Here is a 22,140-nt window from a genome sequence, read left to right as displayed (position 1 = left end):
GAGGAAAGAATAAAGGAGAGATAGATATAGAGAGAGAGAACATGGATGGAAATAACTGATTCCTTATTCAATTCCTAATATAAAAAGATACTCATTTAAAATTAATTTGTATATAATTGATAAATTATATATGACCATGTAATTAAGCTAAAACTTGATTAGGGAGGATAATAAAGTTTCATATGTAGTATACAGGAAGGTAAAAATCCCCTAATTAAAGTTATATCCAATGTTTCCATTTTTTAATCCGTAGCCAGTATTACAATATTGCCTGATTCTTCGAAGAGTTCGAAAGCTGTGATTGGGTTTTGATTATGTTGAAGTTTGGGGTATTATATACAGAAAAAAAAAAAATTACTTTGGATTTTTGCAATTTCGGTCTTGTATGTCTGAAGTTGTTCTGAAGTGGCTACATTTATACAATTTTGCGTACTTAGAACATGTCTTAAACAACTGTCTCAAAATTGGCTATCTGTGCACTTTCCGTCCTATGCCTTTAAGCCCGTTAGACGGGGAAAATGTCAAATTTATCAGGTCCAATATGACATTGACTAAAATTTGTCTTTTATTGATTTTTTTGGTCAAATCTTATTAGTATGTCTAAAAACATTCATGTTTTGCCCTTAATTTCTTAATAAATGATAGTTTGTCAAATGTTAAAGGAGCAAAAATGGATATTTTTTTCTCAAAAAACTTAGACATGATTTTTTATTCTATCATGCTGGAGCTATGTTAGTGATAAATGTATAGGCAAAAACTTATCCTAATTATATGTGGGTCAAGTCAATATTAAGAGAGCCTTCGAATACCGCCACATGTCATCAATGCGTTCTCAACAAAGGATGAATGCGAGGTCGAAGTGATCTGACGAAGGACGAAGACGAGGTCGAGCTGACTCAACAGAGGAACGAGGACGAGCACTCCCTTTAGAAGGACAGTAACGACTAGTTTTAGTGATAAGATTTTAATGATAATATTCCGGTGAATATTTTTTCGATTTGTACTATTAAGGTTTTTGTGGCCAATATGCCCTTATAAAGAGAAAAAATATGTAGCTATAGAGGGGGATTGGACACTCATTGTAAATAATAATATATTGGCATTCTCTAAAGATTCTTGCTTTATTACTTACATACAAAACACACCTTTTCTTCAAATCTTTGTCTAATTTTTCTCCCACGATCCAAGGAGAATCCGAATATTCAAAAGCTCATCAATCATTTATCATTGTTAGGAGGAATATCACATAATCTCACCCCTTTTCGGTTACCTCACTTGTGTTTATTTACACAAATGCCCTTATATATCATTTATTACTATTTAATGTTATTCCTTTTGTTCTTGGGCCATTGAATATTGTACATTATTACACATTTACTGCTATTTAAACGGAACTTGTGACATTTTGCCACGAAATCAGTTGAACAGTCTTTTGGATATTAATATAAGTTAAGATTAACTTTATTCTATTAGAAAAATCTAATTGTTTAAATCTAGATCTATATTCTGGGTCAAACAATAAGGTGATAATGGAACAATAGTTTCAAATTTTATTGAGACAAATGTAGACCTTTTCGACATTAGCTATAAAAAGACATTTCTGAATCAATAAAAATACACCCACAACAATGAAAATGCACAATTCCGAAAAGTGTGCTTCTTTCATACCAAATACATCCATAAAATCAACTTATGTTTCCCCAAATAAGATGCCAAACTAATTAAGAAATTAGGGACTGTTAAGCAACTGTGGCAAAGCTTCATTTTATTTTTTCAATTAAAGATATGATGATCCATAACCATATGCTTGTTTAAGGATAGATTTCAATTAGAGACCTCATGCCAAAATTGGCTGTTATTTTATAGTCACTAAAACCAGCATCTAGGAAAAGCTTTTCCCATTCCGTCTTAGTTCTCTCTTTGGCACCGTAACTAATCCTCATGATAACGTCCATGAAATGCTGTACTTGAACAAGCTGCTCATTAATATTATTGCTCGAATAATCCTCCATTACTATGTCTATGACCATCACTTTCCCTCCCTTCTCTTTACTTGGAATTGACTCTCTGCATTTCTTCAGTAACTTCACACAGTCTTCGTCACTCCAGTTGTGCAAAATAAACTGTTTTACCCATGCAGTTACAACTATATATAAGTAATTATACAACAACTAACAACAACAACAATATAATGAATTCTCACAAGTGCGGTTTAAGGAGGTAGGTTGTACGCAGCCTTACCCTTATTTTAGGAGAGCAGAAAAGCCGTTTCCGATAAACAATCAGCTAAAAAAATATAAGTAATTATAGTATATGAATATTTTCGATTAAATTTTAAAGTAACATCTCAAGGGAATACTGTTACTAATTATATTCACAACGATTTCACTTATAGGGGTAAAGTTACTCTTTATAAAAACTAAGTCACATAAAGAGTTTTTTTTTATTTTTTATATTAAAGTAATTGAACAGTATCCTCTATGACAATAAAGTAACTAAACTTTAATTAACAGGGTAATGTTTACTGTGACTTGACTATTATAGTTGAGTATAAGTTCAATTACTTTAATGTAAAAGAAATTATTTTGCGACTTCATGTATTATAGCGCGTAAAGGTCAATAAAATTAATGTTGAAAAAATGATTTTTTTAATTTAAAATTTGGACCATTTCTTGATTTGTGCATGCCATCCTTGCGCAATAGTCATGCTAATCTTATCTGTATCGTTCCAATTTTATCGGATATCCCGAAGGGACCTTAAAAATGACCAATGACATGAGGGAGATCAAACACAATGCAATTCAATCTTGGAAAAGCATTAGCTATAGCCATACCCAAAGTTCCAGTGCCACCTCCAACATCTACCAACGACGTTAAGCCCTCAAAAACATGCTTACACTGCTCAGAATTAATGAACAAATGGGAAATCAATTTAGAATCACTAGCCATTACATCATTAAAAATACTACCAAATTTTGGCTCGTCAGCGCAATAATCCCACATGGATTTCCCGTACGTTGTGTCAAAAGCAGTGGGAAGATCATCTTGTAACCAATGGCTCAAGGAAGAAAATGGCTTTAACGTAATAACAGGATTTTGGCTAAAAAGGAAATGTGACCTCTTGCGAAAAGGTTCATTTTCTATGAGGAGAGAGCCAGCAGTTGTGAAGGAATAGCTATCTACCTCTTTTTGGTAATTGAGAAGGCCAGAATGAACTAAAATTCGCATTAAAACGGGGAGAAAGGAAATTTTAGAAGGGTTCAGATTAGGTAGAGACGCAACAAGGTCAGAAATTGTCATAATCCCATGTTTGCGAAGAATATCAGGAATTCGTAGTTCAACTGCACATCTTATACAAGAAGGACGCACGAAACTCAAAATGTAGTCCCATGTTTGAGCTTCAGCTTGTAGGAGCTGCTCAAGATCAGCGCGAATGTTCTCGTTCTTTGCCATTGGAGGACCTTAGCTTGTAGCCTAATTTTGTCAATTATTTAAGCTGCAATACCAATTTATATAGAAGTTTAAGTAATATACACCGTCAGTCAATGTATAAAGAATTTGCTTTAATCTATCTACAGATATATGACTTTAATTTAATTGGGCACGTCCCAAGAACGGCTTTGCTTATGCAGTTTGGGAAATAATGCTGGCGGCGGTAGGAGTCTAAGATTAGGTTGATTTGCATTTACATGGCGCTTACCGACCTTACATTACTAATACAATACTCCGTGAGGTTTATTGCAGTGTATATTTATTTTTGTACAAATTACTGTAATTTAACTTGTTTTAAAAAATTACTTATCTTATTCTTTTAGAAAATCAAATTCACATATTATGAATATTTACTTTTAATTACCTTTAAAGTTGCCTTATGGTATAAATTCTTTTTTACACTACTACGTCTATTTGTTTTTTGTGATCAAAATGCAAATCGAGTTTCCGTAGTCAACTACGAAAAATTTATATTGCTTCAATTTGTCATAAATATTTGGTTGCTGCATATTTCTGATTCAGACAATGGGCTTATCCCATTTTAATTAGCAGTTAATTATTGCTATCAGCAAAATTTGCTAGGCAGGGGGCGCCAAACCCACTTTAATTTATAGCAAGACGCTTCCACCGATTTAAAAAAAGACATTTTTACATTGTAGTCACTAATAAAAATGTACTTGTATTAATATTACTATTTTTGGTTTATATCTGTTAAGTGGAAGCCATGGAAGCTTCGAGATGCAGAGATCGTGAGAAATCAGAGAAGAGAAGAGAGATCTCATTACAAGAAATCTTTGTCTTTTAGTGGCGACCAAAGTCTCACAAAAATAATTAATCATCAGTGGCAACTCTAATAGTGCTACTGTACAGTAGAGTTACATTTAGTGGCGAGTTAGTTGCCACAAAAATGATTAGCCATCCGTGGTAATTCTAATATTGCTACTGAAGAGTCACATTTAGTGGCACCTTAGTTGCCACAAAAATGATTAGCCATTAGTGACAACTCTAATATTGCTTCTGAAGAAAGATATTTAGTAGCAACTGAAACTTATATATTAATATTAATATATAAGTTTAAGATCATCCAATAGTATTTAATAAACACCAAAAGAATTTCCTAAACCAAATACTAAACACTTCCATTACTAAAAATTCAGTTACATATATACTAGGCAATACTTCATTGTCATTGTACGCATATACATATAACCAAAAAGCAAAATATTTAGTGTCTTACCTTCAAGCTCCTCCGCATATATACTACATAATACTTCATTGTCATTGTACGCATATACATATAATCAAAAAGCAAAATATTGAGGGCCTTAGCTTCAAGATCCTCCTTCATTGTCACCATTATTTAAGAACCTTGTCCCTATTATTAAAGAAAAAAGTACAAGATCACATTGTTAGAGCTTGAAGATAACATCAAGGTGAAAAAAGATACAAATAAGAACATTAGGTCGAAGAAGCGACTTAAGCTCGAGAGTTTCATAATAAACAAAAAATTCTTGCGCAAAACATTGATAATTTATTTCTAAGACAAAACCCAGGCTTCATTTTACTTCACCATAAACCAGATTTACAACAATATGACACCAAGACTGAGAGATTCCACAGAAATACCACCAATCCAATAACTAAACATTTGCACAAGGGTACTACATCGAACTGCAAAAGCTATATGTAACTACTTTGGTGTAGAAAGAAATACCAACAATAACTAAACATTTACAAAAGAGTACTACATAAGGATTACAGAGATCGTCTTTTTGCAAATATAACATTTTTTAGTATGATTAAAAACAACTAAGTACTTAAATAAATACCTCTTACTATAAAAAAGTCAATTTATCTTTTACTTATCCAAACAAAGTTACTATGTTCAGATCCAAAAGGGCTTATAAGACAAATATATTATCCAGATCTCCAATTTTTATTGCCGAGCTCATATCCTCTTTTAAAAGTCTAGAATCAAAATTGGACTTTGCTATATATATCTTCCAAGATACTGCTCCCGATTCCCATTTTCAGAAATAACAAGAACGATTACTCACCTACACATCCATACTTCCTCCCCACGAAAAAAAAAAAAAAAAGAGAAGCAAAACCAGCTTTGCAAATTTTGATTCCCTGATCAAAATCTCCAACTAACAATGACAATAAATATCTAAAATTCAGAAAATTTCAGCTACAAAACTTAGCTAAAATATGAACTTCAGATCGTCCATTTGATCCCAAAAAAAGGACACCTCCAGAGACTAATCCTGGCAAGAACATGAGAAGCTATAAAGAGCAGTGTATGGAATTTTCCCTTCTTATTAATTGTCGGCATCCAAACTTATGAAATTCAGTAGGCTTGACAGTAATATCATAAAATAGGTTATCATTCTAAACAAACCCAAATTTCTCATAAAAACATTCGAAACAAACCCATAATATAGGCTAGCATTCTTATAGTTGCACCGGAATATACACTTCTGCAGAATAATATCAGAAACAAACCAAAATTTCTCATAAAATAGACACTTCTGCCCAATAATATCATAAAATAGGCTAGAATTTTTATAGTTGTATTAGAATATAAACCAAGATCCCTCCCAGGTATTTTATCAAACACATTATGTACCTCATACAACAATAATAATAACAACCCAGTATAATCGCACTAGTGGAGTTTGGGGAGGGTAGTGTGTATGCAGACCTTACCCCTACCCTGGGGTAGAAAGACTATTTCCGATAGACCCTCGGCTCCCTCACTCCAAGAACTCCCCACCTTGCTCTTGGGGTGACTCGAACTCACAACCTCTTGGTTGGAAGTGGAAGGTGTTCACCACTAGAGCAACCCACTCTTGTCCAAATATTATGTACCTCATAAAAAAAAGTATTTTATCAAACACATTATGTGCCTCACAAAAGATATGAAGAGAAGAATTGCCAAGAAGGAAGAAAATTCAAGAAAAAAGAAGAAGAAGAAGAATAGTCAAGAAGGAAGGAAGAGTACAGAAATAATAAGAGTAGATCACCTGTTGCATTCCAGTCATGATAGCAGCAAGTTGTTCTTGAATCCTCTTGGCTACTTCTACATTGATCCGGTTGTCTACTTCCACATTCACGTGCTCAAGCTTCTCTTCTAACTTCCTTTGCAACTCTTGTTCCATGTTACTTTTTAATTCGACACCCATTTGTTCACGTTCTTCTTGCAACTTTCGACTCATCTCAGCTTGTATTTCTGCTTGCATTTCTTGACGCACAGTTACCATCGCAGAAGACACACTAGCCTCTAAGTTTGCTGCTTGAATGTGACTCTTTTTTGGAGGCTTCTTTCCGTACCCTTTACCACGAATATAGCATGTTCTCTCACTGGAGGATAAAATCTCATCTCTAGTCATGGGATGCTCGTTCTCTTCAGATTGTTACTGAGCCACTAGTTCCTGTAGTTGGCCCTGCAATTACGTGTAGCCATTTACAGTAAAAAAAAATATATAAAAAGATAATAATGTAGTGATTTAAGAATATTACATGAATTTGTTGGGATTGTGGATCCACCCACACAATTTCTCCATTATCATTTTTACGTGTATGTTGGATCTCCTAGACTCGATCTGGTGTTTCTTTTTCTCCAGTGATGCGATTTTTCTACAATATAGTTCAATAGGAAAACATAAATAATCAAATAAATGAATATATAGATAACAAGAAATATATATGATAGCATGATAATAAATATATTTTCACCATCGATTCCTCTAATTCTGCAAAAGACCTTGTACCACAAGCATGCTTAGTTATTTGTTTTGCCCTATTCTTTCTATTTCTCTCGCTTACAACCTGCACTAAGTCAACAGATTATGAAATCATTATTCAAAGAGTAGTGAACCAAACATTATTATTAAGTTACCTTAAATTCAGAACTTCCAAAATACTCTACTAGGTATTTCTAGTCCTCGAGCTCAATATCTTCATGTCTGTCACGACCCAAAATTCTCACCTTCGGACCATGATGGCGCCTAACATTTTACTTGCTAGGCAAGGCAACGTTAGAATAATATTATCCATTTTTAAAATAATTTTTAAAATTTATTAGTAACAAAGAACAATTGCGGAAGTAAATTCTGAAATATAGTGAATAATCCATAAAAGACAACGGTGTCTAAATACCATCCCAGAATTGGGGTCACAAGTGCATGAGCTTCTAGAATAAATACAAATAAAGGTCTGAATAAAATAAAACTGTCTGAAAATAAATACATAGCTAAAGTAAAATAGTCAGGGACTTCAGAACTGCGGACGCCATGCAGTTATACCTCAAGTCTCCTCTGGTAGCTGAAATCCTTGCAAGTCTATGGTACGCCGCTGGGACCAACTCCAAAATCTGCACAAGAAGTGCAGAGTGTAGTATCAGTACAACCGACCACATGTACTGGTAAGTGCTGAGCCTAACCTCGACGAAGTAGTGACGAGGTTAAGGTGGGTCACTTACATTACCTGTACGCAATATTAATAAAAATAACAATAATAAAAATAAATCAGGTAACTCATTTATAATAATTGAAGTCAACTCAGCAGTCATAACCAATTATCATTTCCATCAATTCTGTTTCAGCGTGCAACCTGCTCTCACAATATATTCAAATTCAATTCTGTTGCAGCGTGCAACCCGCTCTCACAATATATTCACATTCGGTTCTGTTGCAGCGTGCAACCAGCTCCTCCAATATATTCATTTTAATCAAGTCTGTTGCGGCGTGCAACCCGATCCCCAAATATATATATATGTATGTCAACTTTTAAATAAGTCTGTTGCGGCGTACAACCCGATCCTCCAATATGGACTTTTAATAAGTCTATTGCGGCGTGCAACCCGATCCTCCAATATGGACTTTTAATAAGTTTGTTGCGGCGTGCAACCCGATCCTCCAATATATTCATTATAATTAATTATGTTGCGGCATGCAACCCGATCCTCCAATATATTCATTATAATCAATCCTGTTGCGGCGTGCAACCCGCTCCTCCAACATATTCATTTACCAATTCTTATATAAGAAATTTTTCCAATAAATGTAATAATTAATATAAAATTATAAGACAACATGCATACAATAATTATAATTTAATTATGAAACAAACAAAGGCAAATAGCAAATTATTATGGAAATCAGAGAGAAAATATGCAGTTTAATATTTAATATGCTAAATGTCAAATAACAATTAAGGAGCATAATTCAAATAGCATGTAATAATTAATGCAGTAATTCAAGAATTAATATTTGATAAAGAATAGGAGAGAAATAATTATTATAATAATTAATTCATGATTTAAAACAATTTATGATTTTTCAAGTAAGCAGGCAAACAATTAATTTGACGACGTATAGACACTCGTCACCTCGCCTATACATCGTTCATATGCAATTCACATAACAAATAATTTAAGGGTTCTATTTCCTCAAGTCAAGGTTAACCACGACACTCACCTCGCCTATCGGCATCGCCTTCCGTATAATGCCTCATATGGAGCCATTTGAATGCTCGACTGGTAGCTATTATTATAAGCAAACTCCGCAAGTGGCAAGAAATGATCCCAAGAACCTCCAAAGTCTATAACACAAGCACGGAGCATATCTTCCAACATCTGAATAGTGCGCTCTGACTGTCCGTCTGTATGTGGATGAAATGTTGTACTCAACTCCACCCGTGTGCCTAACTCACGCTGTAAACTGCGTACCTCGATCTGAAATAATAGACACGACACACCGTAAAGGCGGACAATCTCACGAATGTAAATTTCAGCTAACCTCTCCGAAGAAAAGGTAACTGCCACTAGAATGAAATGTGCTGACTTGGTCAACCTGTCCACAATGACCCAAACTGCGTCAAATTTTCTCTGAGTCCGTGGGAGACCAACAACAAAATCCATAGTGATACGCTCCCACTTCCACTCAAGAATTTCTAACTTCTGAAGCAAACCACCAGGTCTCTGATGCTCGTACTTAATTTGCTGACAATTCAGACACCGAGCTACATGTGCAACTATATCCTTTTTCATTCTCCTCTACCAATAATATTGCCGCAAATCTTGATACATTTCGGCGCTACCTGGATGAATAGAATACCTGGAACTGTGTGCTTCTTCAAGAATTAATTCATGAAGCCCATCCACATTAGGCACACAAATACGACCCTGCATTCGCAGAACCCCATCTTCCCCCACAGCAACATGTATGGCATCACCGTGCCGCACCGTCTCCTTAAGGACAAGTAAATGAGGATCATCATACTGCCTCTCTCTGATGCACTCATATAAAGAAGACCGAGCAACTGGGCAAGCTAGAACCCGACTGGGTTCTGAAACATCTAATCTTATGAACTGATTAGCCAAAGTCTGAACATCTGCAACTAATGGCCTCTCACCAATCGGAATATACGCAAGACTGCCCATACTCACATCCTTTCTACTCAAAGCATCGACCACCACATTGGCCTTTTCGGGTGATACAAAATGGTGATATCATAGTCTTTCAACAACTCCAACCATCTTCTCTTCCTCAAATTAAAATTCTTTTGTTAGAACAGATACCGAAGGCTACGATGATTAGTAAATACCTCACACGAGACACCGTAGAGGTAATGCCTCCAAATCTTCAACGCATGAACAATGGCTGCCAATTCTAAGTCATGAACAGGATAATTCTTCTCGTGAACTTTCAACTACCGCGACGCATATGCAATTACCTTGCCATCTTGCATTAATACTGCACCAAGCCCAATGTGAGATGCGTCATAATATACCGTATACGATCCTGAACCTGTGGGTAATACCAACACTGGCGCCGTAGTCAAAGCGGTCTTGAGCTTCCGAAAGCTCAACTCACACTCGTCTGACCATCCGAATGGGACATCTTTCTGGGTTAATCTGGTCAATGGGCTTGCTATACATGAAAACCCTTCCACGAACCGAAGATAATAACCTGCTAAACCCAGGAAACTCCGGATCTCTGTAACTGAAGTAGGTCTAGGCCAATTCTGAACAACCTCAATCTTCTTAGGATCCACCTTTATGCCTTCTGCCGATACAACATGCCCCAAAAAGGCAACCGAGTCTAACCAAAACTCACATTTTGAAAACTTGGCATATAACTGATTATTTTTCAAGGTGTGAAGCACACTTCGAAGATGCTACTCATGTTCCTCTCGACTGCTGGAGTAAATCAAGATGTCATCAATGAATACAACTACAAAAGAATCCAAATAAGGCTTGAACACCCGATTCATCAAATCCATAAATGCTGCTGGGGCATTTGTCAACCCAAATGACATCACTAGGAATTCATAATGCCCATACTGAGTTCGAAAAGCTATTCTAGGTACATTAGATGCCCTAATCTTCAACTGATGGTAACCAGACCTCAAATCGATTTTCGAAAATACCTTGGCACCCTAAAGCTGATCAAATCAATCATCAATTCCTGGCAGCGGATATTTGTTTTTGATAGTGGCCTTGTTCAACTGCCGATAGTCTATACACATCCGCATAGAGCCATCTTTCTTCTTTACAAATAATACTGGTGCACCCCAGGGCTAGACACTGGGTCTAATGAATACCTGATCAAGCAAGTCCTGCAACTTCTCTTTTAATTCTTTCAACTCTGGCGGGGCCATACAGTATGGTGGAATAGAAATGGGCCGAGTGACCCGAGCCAAATTAATACAGAAGTCAATATCTTTGTCGGGTGGCAACCCCGGCAGATCTGCAGGAAATACTTCTGCAAATTCACGAACAACTGGTACTGAGTTCATAGAAGGGACATCCGCACTGGGATCGCGAATATAAGCCAAATAGGCTAGACACCCTTTCTCTACCATACGCCGAGCTTTCATATAAGAAATAACCCTGCTGGCAGAATGATCAGGAGTTCCTTTCCACTCTACCCAAGGTAACCCCGGTATAGCTAGGGTCACTGTCTTGGCATGACAATCCAATATAGCATGATAAGAGGACAGCCAATCCATACCTAAGATGATATCAAAATCTACCATATCAAGAATTAGAAGATCCACACTAGTCTCAAGATTACCAATAGTAACCACACACGAATGATAGACATGATCTACTATAACAGAGTCTCCCACCGGTGTAGATACACACACAAAAGCACTCAGAGAATCACAAGGCACAACCAAATATGAAGCAAAATTGGAGGACACATAGGAATAAGTAGATCCTGGATCAAATAGAACTGAAACATCTCTATGGAAAACTGGAATAATACTTGTGATCACAACATCAGATGACTCGGCCTCAGGCCTAGCTAGAAAAGCATAAAATCGGGGCTGGGCCCCATCACTCTAAACTGCGTCCCTGGGACGGCCTCTGACTGGCTGGCCTCCACCTCTAACGGTCTAACCTCCACCTCTAATGGCCTGACCTCCACCTCTAATAGCCTGACCTCCACCTCTAGCTACCTGACCCCTACCTCTAGCTGGCTGAGCAGGCGGTGAAGCAATCGGTGCCGGTATGATGGCACGAGAATCTTGCCGAGATCTGTTACTCGCCAATCTAGGGAAATACCTCCTAATGTGACCAATGTTCCCACACTCATAGCACCCATCCTGATGCCGTGGTTGCTGAAGATGGTTCTTGCATAGGAGAGAGGGCAGGGGGCCGGATAACCATTATAGTAACTCTGGAGTGGTGGTGCACTGATAGGAGCTGAATGTGCACTGAATGCTGGCTGCCCAAAGTAAGGCATAATAGGATCGTGACTCCCTGAAGCACCGGGAGATGCATGAAGTGCTGAATGAAATGGTTTGGGAGGCTGACCCCTACCAAAATTACCTCTACCTCCAGACGAGGCACCACTGAAACTACCGAACTGACGAGGCTTCTTATCGGACCTCTGCCCTCTCTCCTATGCAAGAACCATCTCGAACCTCCTTGCGACATTAGTAGCTGCCTGAAAAGAAATCTCACTTTTGGTCTCCTTGGCCATCTAAAGTCTGATAGGGTGAGTGGGTCCCTCAATAAACCTCCTCACTCTCTCTCCCTCTGTAGGTAGTAAAAGGAGAACATGACGGGCAAAATCCACAAAACGGGACTCATACTGAGTAACAGTCATACTGCCCTGTTGTAGACACTCAAATTGCTTACGGAATTCCTCTCTCAGTGTGATAGGGAGGAACTTTTCCAGAAATAGCCGAGAAAACTGCTCCCATGTAAGTGCAGGCGATCCGACTGGTCGGGTCAATGTGTAATCTCTCTACCACCTCTTGGCGGAACTCGTCATCTAAAATACAGCAAAATCAACCCCATTGGTCTCAACTATATCCATGTTCCACAGCACCTCATGGCAGCGTTCAAGATAATCCTGTGCATCCTCAGAAGGTGTACCACTAAAGTGAACTGGAAAGAGCTTAGTAAACTTATCCAGTCTCAATAAGGCCTCAAAAGACATGGAGGGCCTATCACCGATCTGTGCCGCAACAACTGGCTGAACTACCCCAACTGGCGGGGCTACTGGAGCCTGATTCTGGGGAGCCATCTGCTCCGGAGCGGGAGTAGTGGGAGTTTGTGCTCCTCCCCCAGCCTGTGAGACGGCTGGTGTCACTGGAAATGTACCATTCTGGGACACGCCCTAAATAAGACTCACCAAACAAACTAGAGCGTCTTGAAGCACTGGAGTAGCTATGAATCCTTCCGGGACCTGAACTGGTTCAGCTGGTACATTCTGAACTGGAACCTCCTTCTGAAGGTCTACCTGAGGTTCTTCAACAGGTGCAGCTGCTCGAGCTTTGGACTGAGCTCTACCTCGGCCTCTAGCACGACCTCGACCTCTACCTCTACCCCTGGTCATAGTTGCCACCGGGGGTTCTGGTCCCTGTCCATCGGTAGAGGTATTACGTGTTCTCACCACCTGCGAGAGAATAAGAGTAGAATGGTTCAATCATCGATGATAGAATAAATTCGCACGACAGAAGAAGAAAGAAGTGATGTTGTTCCTAAACTTCATAGCCTCTGAGAGATAAGTACAGACATCCTCATACCGATCCTTCAGACTCTACTAAGCTTGCTCGTGACTCGTGAGACCTATGTAACCTAGTGCTTTGATACCAACTGTCACGACCCGAAATTTCTACCTTCGGACCGTGATGGCGCCTAACATTTCACTTGCTAGGCAAGCCAACGTTAGAATAATATTATCCATTTTTAAAATAATTTTTAAAATTTATTAATAACAAAGAACATTTGTGGAAGTAAATTCTGTAATATAGTGAATAATCCATAAAAGACAATGGTATCTAAATACCATCCCAGAATTGGTGTCACATGTGCACGAGCTTCTAAAATAAATATAAATAAAGGTCTGAATAAAATAAAGTTGTCTGGAAATAAATACACAACTGAAGTAAAATAGAAGGGGACTTCAGAACTGCAGACGCCATACAGTTATACCTCAAGTCTCCTCTGGTAGCTGAAATCCGAGCAAGTCTATGGTACGCCACTGGGACCAACTCCAAAATCTGCACAAGAAGTGCAGAGTGTAGTATCAATATAACCGACCCCATGTACTGGTAAGTGTTGAGCCTAACCTCGACGAAGTAGTGACGAGGCTAAGGTGGGTCACTTACATTACCTGTATACAATATTAATAATAGTAACAATAATAGAAATAAATCAGGTAACTCATTTATAATAATTGAAGCCAACTCAGCAGTCATAACCAATTATCATTTCCATCAATTCTGTTGCAGCGTGCAACCTGCTCTCATAATATATTCACATTCAATTCTGTTGCAACGTGCAACCCGCTCTCACAATATATTCATATTCGGTTCCGTTGCGGCATGCAACCCGCTCCTCCAATATATTCATTTTAATCAAGTCTGTTGCGGCGTGTAACCCGATCCCCCAATATATATATATGTATGTCGACTTTTAAATAAGTCTGTTGCGGCGTGCAACCCAATCCTCCAATATGGACTTTTAATAACCCGATCCTCTAATATGGACTTTTAATAAGTATGTTGCGGCGTGCAACCCGATCCTCCAATATATTCATTATAATTAATTCTGTTGCGGCGTGCAACCCGATCCTCCAATATATTCATTATAATCAATCCTGTTGCGGCGTGCAACCCGCTCCTCCAACATATTCATTTACCAATTCTTATATAAAAAATTTTCCCAATAAATATAATAATTAATATAAAATTATAAGACAATAAGCATATAATAATTATAATTTAATTATGAAACAAACAAAGGCAAATAGCAAATTATTATGGAAATCAGAGAGAAAATATGCAGTTTAATATTTAATATGCTAAATGTCAAATCACAATTAAGGCACATAATTCAAATAGCATGTAATAATTAATGCAGGAATTCAAAAATTAATATTTGACAAAGAATAAAAGAGAAATAATTATTATAATAATTAATTCATGATTTAAAACAATTTATATTTTTTCAAGTAAGTAGGCAAACAATTAATTTCATGACGTATAGACACTCATCACCTCGCCTATACGTCGTTCATATGCAATTCACATAACAAATAATTTAAGGGTTCTATTTCCTCAAGTCAAGGTTAACCACGACACTTACCTCGCTTTGCAAATTTCAATCAATTACTCAACCACAGCTTTTTCTTTTAAATTTGTCTCCAAAAACTTCAAATCTATTCACAAACAATTCGATATATTTAATACGAATAATAGGAATTAATTCCATATGAATTTACTAATTTTTTGAATAAAAATCCGAAATTCATTAAAATATTCGACAGTGGGACCCACGTCTCAAATCGTGGAAAAACTTACGAAATTCGAAAACACGTTCCGATACGAGTCCAACCATATAAAATTTATCAAATTTCGATGTCAAATGGACTTTCAAATCTTAAATTTTTATTTTTGGAAGATTTTATAAAAATTTCAATTTCTTCCATCTAAATCCGAAATAAATGATGAATATAGACTTAGATTTATGAAATACAATCACTATATGATATAAAGAACACTTACCTAGTTCGAAATCGTAAAAAACTCCTTTGCAATCGCCCCTAAGCCGAGTTCTAATTGAGGGTTTGTGAAAAATGGAAAAAATTCCGTTTTGGTTCTGTTTTAAGTCACAGGCGTCAGTCCTTCTTCGCGTTCGCGAAGGGCCTGTCGCATTCGCGATGAGTAGCAGTCTATGGCTTTTGCATTCGTGAGTACTCCTTCACGTTCACGAAGGATTTTTCCCCGTGGCCTTCGTGTTCGCGAGGAATTGCTCTTGTTCGCAATGAAGGAATGATCAACCCTCCCCCAGGTGTGCCTAACACTACGCGTTCGCGAGGAGCTGGTCGCATTCGCGAAGGGTAACGCCCCCATCGCTTCGTGTTCGCGACAAAGCCTTCGTGTTCGCGAAGAAGAAAACTTAAGCTGCCCAATTCACTCTTCGCGTTCGCGAGAGTACCTTCGCGAACGCGAAGAAGGACATGCCAGAACACCTACTGCAGCAAAATACCAGATTTTCAAAGTCCAAAACATCACGTGGCCTATTCGAAACTCACCCGAGCCCTCGGGGCTCCAAACCAAATATGCACACAAGTCTAAAAACATCATACAAACTTGCTCGCGCGATCAAATTGCCAAAATAATACCTAGAACTACGAATCGGGCTCCAAATCAAAGGAAATTTTCAAGAAAACTTTAAATCTTATATTTTTACAACCGGACGTCCGAATCACGTCAAATCAACTCCAAATCTCACGAAATTCGGCAGACAAGTCATAAATATTATAGTGGACCTATACCGGGATCCGAAACCAAAATACGGACTCGAGGTCAATAAATCCAACATCAGTAATTTCTTAAAGATCATTAAGCTTTCAAGCTTTTAATTTTTCATCAAAATTCCATATCTTGGGCTAGGGACCTCGGAATTCGATTTCGGGCATACGCTCAAGTCCTAAATCATGATACAGACCTATCGAAATTATCAAAATACTAATTCGGGTCCGTTTGCTTAAAATATTGACCAAAGTCAACTCAGTTGGGTTTTAAAGCTCTATTTCATATTTTAATCTATTTTTCATATAAAAACTTTCTGAAAAATTATACGGACTACGCATGCAAGTCGAGGAATGATACATGGTACTTTTAGAGGTCTTAGAATACAGAATTATTTATTAAATTTAAAGATGACATTTTAGGTCATCACAATATCGATGAGATAATATATTTCTATTAGCAACGTAGCGAGAGTAGTGAATGCTCAATCAAGCTTTCCATGCTCTAAAAAGCCTTTGCATAGTACTCACCACAAAGGCTTGTAACACATGCTCTCGCACACCGCCAAGAACTCAAACTTATCATGAAAATATATAAAACTAGCATTATATTATTTTTAACTATAACAATAAAAAGTCTTTGAAAAGGGTAAGAGCTTTCAAGAGTTTCTTACACAATGGTCCTAGATTAACACTTGGGTAACAAGTTGCCTTAGTCCAGCCCTATAGAAGTGAAGATGTGAAAAAGGCTATATTCAGCATTGACAAGAACAAGAGTCCAGGTCCCGATGGGTATGGAAGTGACTTTTTCAAAGCAGCCTGAGGCATTATAGGTAATGATATAACTCAAGCAGTGCTGGAATTTTTTAGCAATGTGAACCTGTTGAGGCAACTGAATGCAACAATTATTTCATTAATTCCTAAAGTTTCAGTACCTCAAAATGCAAGGCAGTTCCGACCTATATCATGTTGTAATGTCTTGTATAAGGTTATATCAAAGATGATATGTGGGAGACTTGGAGAGGAAGTTAGATGTATAGTTGCAGAGAATCAAGCAGCCTTTGTCAGGAGAAGTACCTTAGTGCATAATGTGTTGATATGCCATGACATCCTTAGGCACTACAACAGGAAAACATCGCCTAGATGTATGATGAAGATAGATCTAAGGAAGGCATATGACATAGTTAGTTGGGAATTTCTTAAGGAGGCATTGATTGGGTATGGCTTTCCAAAAGCATTTACTAATCTAGTCATGGTATGTGTTACTACCACAAAATTTTCAATCAAGGTTAATGGAGAAGGATATGGATACTTTGAAGGGAAAAGAGGTTTGAGGCAAGGAGATCCAATATCACCAATGTTATTTATGATAGTCATGGAGTATTTGTCAAGGATTTTGAAAATGATGGGGGAACTGCCTGACTTTAAGTTCCATCCAATGTGTAAGAATACTAAGCTGACTCACTTAGTATTTGCTGATGATTTAATGTTATTCTGTAAGGGAGAGCTAAAGTCTATTGCGAGGATGATGGAGGCATTAAATCATTTTAGTGATATAACATGATTGGAAGCTAACATGGATAAATCTAGTATCTTTATAGCAGGGGTTGAGGATAACCTAAGAGATCAAATGGTACATATGACTAGGTTCTCACTTGGTACTTTGCCAATTAGATACCTGGGTTTGCCTCTCTCTTCAAAAAAGTGGAGCAAAGTGGAGTGCTATTAGCTGGTAGAAAGAATAACTTCTAGAATAACAAGTGCATATTCTAAAAACTTGTCCTACGCAGGCATGCTGCAGATTATCAATGCAGTCCTATTCTCAGTGTACAATTTCTAGGGGGCTGCTTTTATATTACCACAAAGCATTTTGAAAGAAGTGGATAGGAAATGTCAGGATTACTTATGGGGAAGCATAGATAAGAAGAGACAAGTTGCACTAGTCTCCTGGGAAAAGATATATAAGCCAAAGAAGAATGGGGGGTTGAATATCAATAGTTGTAAATTGTGGAATATTGCTTCTGTTGGAAATCTGATTTGGCAATTGGCAACCAAAGCAGATTCACTATGGATTAGATGGGTACATGGAGTGTATATGAGAGGGAACCACGATATCTGGATTCACACTCCACATGTTGACAGCAGCTGGTACTGGAGGAAGCTTAATTCCATTAAAGTAGCTATGACAAATTGGTACAATAATGGCACTACTGTTTAACAACAAATTGTGCATGTTTTGTCAGTAAAAGATATATTAGCTTACTGGGAAGCATGGAGAAAATGTTAGAAACTGCTTTAGTATGGAACAACATTATGCTACCTAGACATAGGTTTATAGTATGGTTGGCTAATCAAGAGAAGTTGTTAACAAAAGAGAGGTTTATCCGACTCCATATACCAGTAGATGATGGAATGTGATGCTTATGTGATGAAAACAAGGCTGAAAGCCAGTTACACCTCTTTACTGAGCGTAGTTGGACAGTGAAATTACAAGATGAATTGGAAATGTGGTCGGGTATCAGAATGCAGAGGAAAGGGACAACTCAATGCATGAAATGGATCAAAACCAGACATTGGAAGCATTTCAAGAAGGAATTAGCAGTAGCAATATGGGGTGCAAAGCTCTACCACACATGGAAGGCTCGAAATTGGAAACTTTTTAGAGGGATAAATGTAAATACTGAGGTTGTGTTTATGCAGATAAAGAAAGAGATTGTATAGAGGGTAGAGCACTTGAAATACTCTAGGAAAGCAAGTAGATCTAGTTATTTGAGGCAGCAGCTATGTAATTAGTTGAGTGATGTTTTTCCTTGTTCGAGGATGTGGAGATCTCTCTGAAGTGCTCATTAGGTGTAAGCATTTGGTTGTCAATGGTAATACTTCACTGTTTTATCAAAAAATAACTATAATAATAAATCATGTAATTTGAAGTCAACACAATATTGAAAATAACTTGTTACCTTAACCTTTCACCACATTATTTCTCCATATTTTGAAACAATCTTTTGCCAATTCCCATCCCGGAATGAGATACTGCTCCTAATGATAAAACCACAGCAATTAACAATATCTCTTGCCCCATCACCTACTACTCTATCAATGTCATCTGGAATGGTAATTGTGATTTTTTCGCCGTACTTAGTTTTAATATCTACAGTTTTAGATTTATATTTTCCTCTTCCTCTCTTTTTGTTCCTGGAAGAAACTACAAAGGAAAAAAAGATATACTAAGAAAGCATAGTACTGATACTTGTACTAGTCAATTTAAGAAATAATAGATGCGACCAAATATATATATATATATATGTGTAGTTATATTAAAGGAAAAAATAAAAAAACTAACTAGCACTACCAATTTCAGCTTCTGGAGAAGGATATGCACTTCTGTCCATATTTCTTGATGAACATGTCTCTACAGAACAACGGCCAAAAGAAAAAAGAATAAGTCCAAAGTCTACATATGATCTATCATTCAGTTTTGTTAATTTTAGTTGCAACTTCACTTTATTGTCTTAGAAGTAAGCAATTTAATATGATAGTACAAACCTTAAAAATAAAAACAAAAAGAACAAAATGAAAAATAAATTCAATTGCAATGAACGCAATGAAGACTCTTGTCGATTACTATATCAACACAAGCTCAAATAACCTTCACTTGCACTACACAAAATATTATTGGGCAAATACTTACGAAACTTTCGGGTTCCATAGAAAAATATCAAGAAAAATGAAGGCCCATAACACCTAATATCACATTTCACGATTTTGAGTGGAATACCAAACATGCAATCATCAAAAGGTCTAAAATTTCAAAAAGAAGTTTTCAACTTGCCCAGCGAAAGAGAGCAGTCGACACAGAGAAAGGGCTTTAGGCGATGGCTGTTCAAGAAAAATTACTTCTGATTCCTGTATATTTTCAAATGGGTTAGAGAAATTAAAGGTAAAATTATAGAAATAATCATTCTCGCTAGCTGCATGTACCACCCAAAAAAACTTAGGATTCAAACACATACCTAATTTGAGAATATAATTGCTGATTGGGTCTTTGGGTATCAGTTTACATTTGCGATTGAAGGATAGATTCAAGAGATTTGAGGGAATTGGATGGTTAATTTTTAATAAGAGTGGGAGAAAATCCCTTTTGTTGAGAGAGAGTGAGAGGATGAAGTTGCAGAAGTACGTATGCTTCTCTTCTCTGTAAACTAGTTTTTTTATTTGCTTTCTTGCTTCTTTTTATTTATTTAATTTTAAGTGAATTTTTTTTAATTATAGTAGCTACCTAGTTACTCCAAAAGACCTACAGGGGCGATATTTTTCAAGTCGCTCCTAAAATATTGGAGCCAAATTTTTGTTAACAGCGAAAACTAAAACTTCAAGATTTAGTGGTACATATTAGAGGCGACCTAAGAAAGTCGCTACTAATAATTTATCTTCTGTAGCGACTTTTAGAGTCGCCACAATAAATGTGATTTTGTGGCAATAAATAAAGTCGCCACTAAAAGACAGATTTCTTGTAGTGGGAATTGGAAAATTTCCCTTTTTCTATTATATCTGAAAATGAATTGTCAATGCTCGGTTATATACCGTACAAGTACTACTTGTATAATTAACCTCATAACCACTATATACAAATATCTAATTACACTAACCACTCGCCACGTCATCAATACTCTCAACACTCCCCCTCAAGATGTGTAGTGAAAAGAAATTGAGTACTCCCATCTTGGGCAACAAAAAATCATGTTGTGCCTTCCCCAATCCTTTGGTGAGAATGTCTACCAATTGCATATATGTGGATACTGACTTGTTCGAATCAAACCTTCTTGTATCTTTTACCTAATAAAATGATAATCTATCTCTATGTATTTGGTACTCTTATGGTATATGGGGTTTGGTGCAATTTGTATTGCAGCTTTACTATCACAAAACAACTTCACTGGTAGCTCCAGTTTGATCTTCAGTTCATTGAATAATACAACTAGCAATACAACTTCTACAACAGCATTCGCCATACTCTTGTACTCTGCCTATGTTGAGCTTCTTGAAATTGTGTTCTGCTTCTTGGACTTCCAGGAGATCAAGGAGTCTCCTAGTTTTATCACAAAGCCGCTTACAGACTTCCTTGTCATTGGACAAGTTGCCCAATCGACATCACAACACTACTGGAAAATGAAAGAATTTCGACCGCCAAAACGGTTGAAAATCGATCGAAAATCACAAATTTCTAACTACTTTCTGACCAAAATTAGTCGGTCGGAAAACAGTTGGTCGAAAAATAATTTCTGACCGAATCCGTCGGTGATTTCCGACCAAAGTAGTCAGAATGTTCAAAAAGTACAGACGACCAAATATTTTCAAACTTCTGACCACAGTGGTCGGAATTTTACTGACCAAATCAGTTGTAATAATATAAATAAAAATAAATATTTATTTAAAATTAAATAATAAAAATATAAAATTTCTCACCGAATCAGTCGAAAATTAATAATTAAAAAATAAAATTTATTTAATTTCCGAGGAAATCCGTCGAAAACTATTATATATATATTTATTTATTATTATTATTATTATTATTTTTATTTTATTTTATTTTATTTCTGACCGATTCGATCGGAAATCTGGGTGTTTTTGGTCAAATCTGGGCAGTTGTCCAACTGTTTTCGTCGAAAATTAGTCGGAATTTTCGGTAAAACTGGGCAGAATTCTGCTCAATTTTGAGCTACACCACCTATCAAACTATTACAATACAATAACGCTAACAACCAATCAACAAATATAACATCTAAACCAAAAATACCAACCATTAACATAATCTAAACCAACAATACCAACCACTAACACAATCTAAACAAATAATACCAACCAATAA

The 22,140-nt window shown here is 36.8% G+C and overlaps 2 protein-coding genes and 1 non-coding gene across 15 annotated transcripts; all 3 read right to left on the bottom strand.

The window, feature by feature from the left end:
• Nucleotides 1–1,642: 1,642 nt before the first annotated feature.
• Nucleotides 1,643–3,509, bottom strand: LOC104108618 (myricetin 7/4'-O-methyltransferase 2-like). Its single transcript, XM_070177774.1, has 2 exons — nt 2,835–3,509; nt 1,643–2,123 (listed from the first exon to the last, which is right to left on the bottom strand). Exons 1-2 carry the CDS (start codon nt 3,451–3,453, stop codon nt 2,101–2,103), a joined length of 642 nt encoding a protein of 213 aa, XP_070033875.1. The 5' UTR covers nt 3,454–3,509; the 3' UTR covers nt 1,643–2,100.
• LOC117279728 (U6 spliceosomal RNA) lies at nt 2,655–2,756 on the bottom strand. The gene has a single exon (XR_004510146.1). It is a non-coding gene; the product is annotated as a U6 spliceosomal RNA (small nuclear RNA).
• Nucleotides 3,510–4,605: 1,096 nt separating the features above from the next.
• Nucleotides 4,606–20,485, bottom strand: LOC104108624 (uncharacterized). Of its 13 annotated transcripts, none has more exons than XR_011408834.1 (10): nt 20,285–20,485; nt 19,615–19,683; nt 19,232–19,476; nt 13,949–14,016; nt 8,973–13,409; nt 7,800–7,867; nt 7,231–7,517; nt 7,015–7,131; nt 6,519–6,938; nt 4,606–4,867 (listed from the first exon to the last, which is right to left on the bottom strand). XR_011408834.1 is itself a non-coding variant. In XM_070177772.1 (5 exons), exons 4-5 carry the CDS (start codon nt 6,882–6,884, stop codon nt 4,853–4,855), a joined length of 381 nt encoding a protein of 126 aa, XP_070033873.1. In that variant the 5' UTR covers nt 6,885–6,938; nt 7,394–7,517; nt 7,800–7,867; nt 13,949–14,022; the 3' UTR covers nt 4,606–4,852. The 13 variants fall into 13 exon arrangements, 4 of the variants coding, with proteins under 4 accessions (XP_070033873.1, XP_070033872.1, XP_009616002.1 ...); XR_011408835.1 differs by having other exon boundaries at nt 7,231–7,502; XR_011408841.1 differs by having other exon boundaries at nt 7,231–7,328.
• Nucleotides 20,486–22,140: the final 1,655 nt, after the last annotated feature.

This window comes from Nicotiana tomentosiformis, chromosome 6, assembly GCF_000390325.3.
Source record: "Nicotiana tomentosiformis chromosome 6, ASM39032v3, whole genome shotgun sequence".
Taxonomy (NCBI): domain Eukaryota; kingdom Viridiplantae; phylum Streptophyta; class Magnoliopsida; order Solanales; family Solanaceae; genus Nicotiana; species Nicotiana tomentosiformis.
The sequence above is the reverse complement of the archived record's forward strand: the minus strand, read 5'-3'. Positions and strand labels throughout refer to the sequence as shown.

Coding starts and splice junctions, on each gene's coding strand:
- LOC104108618 (XM_070177774.1), bottom strand. CDS start 3,453: ATGGCAAAGAACGAGAACATTCGCGCTGATCTTGAGCAGCTCCTACAA. Junction 2,124..2,834: donor AGGTGGCACTGGAACTTTGG/GTATGGCTATAG, acceptor TGGGTAAAACAG/TTTATTTTGCACAACTGGAG.
- LOC104108624 (XM_070177772.1), bottom strand. CDS start 6,884: ATGACTAGAGATGAGATTTTATCCTCCAGTGAGAGAACATGCTATATT.